The sequence below is a fragment of the Malania oleifera genome, chromosome 9, assembly GCF_029873635.1.
Source record: "Malania oleifera isolate guangnan ecotype guangnan chromosome 9, ASM2987363v1, whole genome shotgun sequence".
Classification (NCBI taxonomy): domain Eukaryota; kingdom Viridiplantae; phylum Streptophyta; class Magnoliopsida; order Santalales; family Ximeniaceae; genus Malania; species Malania oleifera.
In genome coordinates this window covers 18,080,708-18,085,951 of record NC_080425.1, presented here as the reverse complement: position 1 = coordinate 18,085,951, position 5,244 = coordinate 18,080,708, and the positions used below count along the sequence as shown (strand labels likewise).

The following is a 5,244-nucleotide window of genomic DNA, read 5'->3' as shown; positions in this document are numbered from 1 at the left end:
TCTACCCAATCTATTAGTCTGTCGATTTGAATTTCGTGATGTGCGCTGATCAAAATCGTCAACTATTTAGGTCAAACCATCGACGATTTGAAGCCAAGAGGAGTCCTCTGCATTCTGTCTAAAACCGTTGACGGTTACAGTACAAACCTTCAACGGTTACCCCTCAACTCTTGTTCCTCGCTTCATGATGCTCTCCCGGTGCATGCATCCCACTCAAATATGAGTCACATGCCCAACAAACTAGTTCTTTTTTGGAAACCCCCTTTCACTAATCATAAGAAGAAAAATAGTTCCATTAATTTAGCTAGGTAGCTGAAAATATATATACATACCTACTGAGCTGCTAATGTAGTTTATTGCTATTAACATCATATTGAGGAGCTGATGGATGAGATAGAAGCCGATCAATAAGTAGAAATGATTTCAAATGCCTAATGAATTCCTTGGGCTTCTCCAAATTCACAGCATGCCCTGCATTCTTGATCACTTCCATTTCAGCATTGCTCCCAAGATGCCTATATATGCATATACAAACATTTTATAGTTCAATTAAGTGTGTTAAAATGACAAAACTATACATGAACAAGAAGCTTCATATACATTTGAAATATGAAAATCATGCAAGCTGCTTATAAAAAAAATAAAAATTTGGATTTAATAAGTTGTTGAGAATTGTTTTTTCCTCTTTCTGTTTTTCAACAAATTACAAAATTATACGTTTAATCTCACCTTATTTATGTTGGATTTAATAAATTATTTTTTTAAATTACGGGCAACAAGATTAGAACCCAAGACCTTCTGGTAACCTGCTCTATCTTTTAGGCAATTTTTAAAATTAAAAAAAAAAAAATTGCATACAGCCAAATGAAATGAAATCAGTAATAAAAGCTTTGAAGAGATTACCTTTTTAATCTGTAGCCCAACTCCAAAGGGAATATCTGATCCTCTTCTCCCCATAAGATCAACGTGGGCTGCTCCAGGAAAATGCACTAGAGGTCAAGAAAAGTCAACCAAAAAGAAAACACCAAAAAAGCCATTTGTATACTACGATAGCATAAAAGTTGCGTAGTAAGAAAAGCGTAAAGAAGTTAGAAGTGAGAATGGATGAAAGAGGAGCTACGTACTCTATATTCCAATGGAGAGAGAGAGAGAGAGAGAGAGAGAGAGAGAGAGAGAGAGAGAGAGCGAAGCATGCATACATACGTGTATATATATATATATATATATATGCATACACATGTATGTATGTATTTATATATATATATATATATATATATGGGAAACTGGAAAATGCTAGAATTCGTGAATAATTAAGCTAGCCAATCATATGTAATTAAAAAGAAGGGGGATGTATGGATGCATGCATATGTATAGATAAATGAGGAATGCAATGAATTGACCTGCGTGATCTTTGGAAGGTTGGAAAATTTTCTGCCTTTGAGGGCTGTTTGGATCAGTTCTCTCTGCTCTTTTGCATTTTTTGTGCACATCACCTGCATTATCCCCACATATATACAAATTTACAAAGGTGCATGGATGGACTAGATCGAGCATGCATATCATATGATGAGACCTTTCTTTTAATCTTACAATTTATAGCATTATTGATGGGCGTATGTTCTGCAATTTTTTTCTACAGTATAATATCCTTCAATTCCTCTCTCTCTCTTTCCAAAATCCATATGGGTCAGATGTCAAATGTCGAGTAACTAGTCTTAAACTCATTCATAAAAAAGATAGCTCATCTCTCATTTTGTACCATTCCCCATTCTTCTAAAAGATAAAGCGCCCTTCTCATCCTAAATATATAAAATTATTACTGTTTGTATGTTTTTAGGGGATGAGCAGATAACATACTTATCTTGAAAATTAGAAGAGTTCGACACAAAATTAAGAATTATATTGGACAATCAAGATTTACAAGTATCTTTGTATCTCTCCCAAAGACGTATTACTTAAATGAGACCATTAATGGAAAATAATTCATCTTAAACTCTAATTGTATCCCTCTAAAAGCTGTAATATGGAACTTTCACCCCCAAACTCTTAATAATTTGTGCATGTTCTTAAGGAACACAAAGAGTACCCTAGAAGAGAACACTGCTACTTGATAAAGGCTCATCAAAAGAAGAATTGTAAACATTTTTGGTTTTCTTTTTTTTCTCTTAGTGTTGGAAGTCCTCCCACACTCGATTAATGACCCATCCTCTATCATTCTCAATGTAAATATCAAGTTTATTTTAGATTATAATTTTTGAACTCGAAATATTCAAACCCTAATGTCCGAAGAGTCATAAATTTATGAACTAGTGTTACATTTTTACGAAAATTTCAAGCTTTTTTGAGGTGAAGAAATGAAAAACTAAGGAGGATCATAATTAATTAGTAATTACGGACACAATAGTTAATTAATTGTACCTTAATATAATCAGAGAGGAAGTACGAGGGGACGTTGCTGATCAGGGGCCTCACAAACGAAAGGCGCGTCAACTCCTTCAGCTTTTCCGGCGTCTGCGGCACCAAAATGGTGGCAGCCTCCTCCACGTCCGCCACCACGAACAGCCCATCCTTCATGTCCTTCTCCTCCACCGCCACCCCAGCGCAGCACAGCACCACCCTCTCCACCGCCTCCGGGAACCTCGCCGCCATTGCGTACCCCACGAACCCCCCGTAGCTTATTCCCACCACGCTCATCTTCCCCGCCACCCCCTGCGCCTGCATCGCCCCCATCACGCTCTCCGCCTGAAACCCCTCCGTCCTCTCCTCCTCCGCCGTCCACGACCGCCCGAAGAACTGCAGGTCCGGCACGTACACGTTGTACTCCGCCGTGAACTGCCGGACCACCTCCTTGTACTGCCACATCGCGTTCGCCCCGAAGCCGTGTAACAGGAGCAGATTGGGTTTCTTTCCGTCGCGGTTCTTCGGGACCCAGCAGTGCACGGTGGTGCCACCGCCGAGGTCCGTCGTGACGGAGCGGAGGCCGGCGTTTGCGAAGGAGATGCGGTAGAACCAGTCCTTGGAGGCGGTGAAGCTCAGCCATTTCTTCATCTCGAGAAGAAATTAATTGACGCAAATCAACCCAGATAAAAAATATAAATATATATTGAATTTATTGTTCCAATCGAGATGTGGAAATTAATCGGAGAAATGTATATTGATTAATTAATTACAGAATCCACATCTGGAATTGGAGGCTCGGAGGTATGAGGGAGGAGGAAGCTACATTGGCCTGCAACAGATGAGAAAATGGTGGGGCTTTTAAAGGATCCTGATGCTGGTAGGATCCAACGGTGGGGAAGTTTTTTTATTCAAACATGAACTTTTGGCTGCCTTGCCTAATGATTTCTTGAAGACGAGGCCGACCCAAGATAGAAAAATATTGGGGGTCATGTTCTCGGACATCTCCAGCCCAAAGGAGCATGTGGTCGCGAGTGTCTCCATGAAAGGATTTGTCCTTGATTAGTTGTTAAAATTCAATATCATTAATTAGTCTAATTTAAAATTTTATTCATTTATTTAAATTGAGTTTGTTCTCTTTTTTTGTTTTTGTCTTAATTCTTTTGAAGTAAAAATTAGGTCTGACATTTGGTAAACTTTTTAAAAAATAACTTTTAGCCTTTTTAGGGAGTTTTTAAAAGTTGCAAATTAATTTGAAGCTTTTAATAACTAAAATCTATTTTTTTTTCTCCAAAAAAATAATAAATTTTATTTCAATATTATTTTTAATTTTTTCAAATATTAAAAAAAATAGATTTTATTTCAATATTATTTTTAATTTTTTCAAATATTACACAACTATCAATACATTAATTATACTTCCTAAAAATGTATACTCATTTTAATTATTTTAAAATGCCAACTTTTTCTTTCTAACAACTCTTTTTCCAAAGGGGCAGGAGAAAATATTTTTAAAATAATATTAATAAGTTTTTTCGGGTCTCCTATTTAAAGGTTCTTTCCAAAAACGACAGAAGAGTGTTAAACCTAGATGTTAGGTTGTAGCTAGTAACATATCATTTTAGACAATTAAAGATGCCCATAAATCTTGAGTAAATTAAGAAAGTTTGACTCAAATAGATAATTATTAATTGAAGATCTCCCAAAAGCCAAATGATATGATTGATTATCTAAACTTTGACGTAATTGGACAAGTTATCCTAATAATTTCTCATGTTATTATGTTAATGTCCAGTATGATCTATACATCTAGCGTACTTAATATTATTCTCCATTCAAAATCAATTTTAAATTTTTGAGCCAATCTTTCAATTAATTAAAGTGGTATGAAATTCTACTAGTGATGCTTCTAGTATACCTTGAACACTAGAGAATTATTTGAGGACCTGTTGACTTTTTGAGTCTTATTTCATTTTTTATAATGATAAATACAAGGTATTTAATGTCTGTCAAATTTGTGTGTAGACCCATATTAGGAAGATCATTTGATGGCACGTGAAAACTTCAAGACTAAAGACCCAGAATATTTATTTTGTGTTATAATTCATATCATGTTTAAGTTGGATTTGTAATAGTTTAGTAGGATTGGTCTATAATAATTGATGCGTATCATAGATGTAGAAACTTATCAGCTCAAGACCAGATTGACCCTAGGGATACGCCAGGTTTTTTAGCCTAAGTTAAATAGCTTTAAAGGACCTTAGAAAGACCTTAAGTGCATGCACAAGTACATAAGATGTCCCCAAAATCAATTAAATTGAAATGAAAATGAACATAAAGGGCAAAACTGTGAGGTTTTGGGCGACCGAACCCCGGGTGTTCAAAACACCTCAGGCAACCGAACACCTGACGAGTCAAAATGTTGACCTTGGTTTCAGGCAACCGAACCATTTTGAACGCATCATCCATGGGCGACTGAACCTTGACTTTCACTTTTCCCACCAACTCGGTAGCCCGAACTTATACGTTCAAAATAGCCTCTGGTGACCGAACACATGAGTTCGGTAAACAAAACTATGGATCAGGAGACCAAATCGGAAATCGCCTCGGTTCAGCCAACTGAACCTTGACTCAGGCACCTAAACCTTCAAAAATAACTTTTTTGACTCAGTCTGTTCGAACGACCGAACCATGGATCAGCCACCCAAAACTCTCAGGTTGTTTTAATTTTTACCACAGTTAAGCACAATTAAACAAGGTTAATATTTATAAATGGTTTTAATACAATATTAAGAATTACCTTGGTGTCCCCAACGGTGATAATTTAACACACTTTTATACATAGGG

The 5,244-nt window shown here is 36.5% G+C and overlaps 1 protein-coding gene across 1 annotated transcript; it reads right to left on the bottom strand.

Annotated features, from left to right (window-relative positions):
• Positions 1–274: 274 nt before the first annotated feature.
• On the bottom strand, positions 275–3,397 carry LOC131164237 (uncharacterized). Its single transcript, XM_058121274.1, has 4 exons — positions 2,419–3,397; positions 1,401–1,493; positions 904–971; positions 275–515 (listed from the first exon to the last, which is right to left on the bottom strand). The coding sequence occupies exons 1-4, from the start codon at positions 3,046–3,048 to the stop codon at positions 344–346; spliced, it is 963 nt and encodes a 320-aa protein (XP_057977257.1). The 5' UTR covers positions 3,049–3,397; the 3' UTR covers positions 275–343.
• Positions 3,398–5,244: the final 1,847 nt, after the last annotated feature.

Bases quoted from the DNA above. Each gene is read 5' to 3' on its own strand.
- LOC131164237 (XM_058121274.1), bottom strand. From the start codon at position 3,048: ATGAAGAAATGGCTGAGCTTCACCGCCTCCAAGGACTGGTTCTACCGC. The intron at 1,494-2,418 runs GTACAATTAATT...GGGATAATGCAG, and splicing joins TCCTCTCTGATTATATTAAG to GTGATGTGCACAAAAAATGC. The intron at 972-1,400 runs GTCAATTCATTG...TTCCTGGAGCAG, and splicing joins ACCTTCCAAAGATCACGCAG to CCCACGTTGATCTTATGGGG.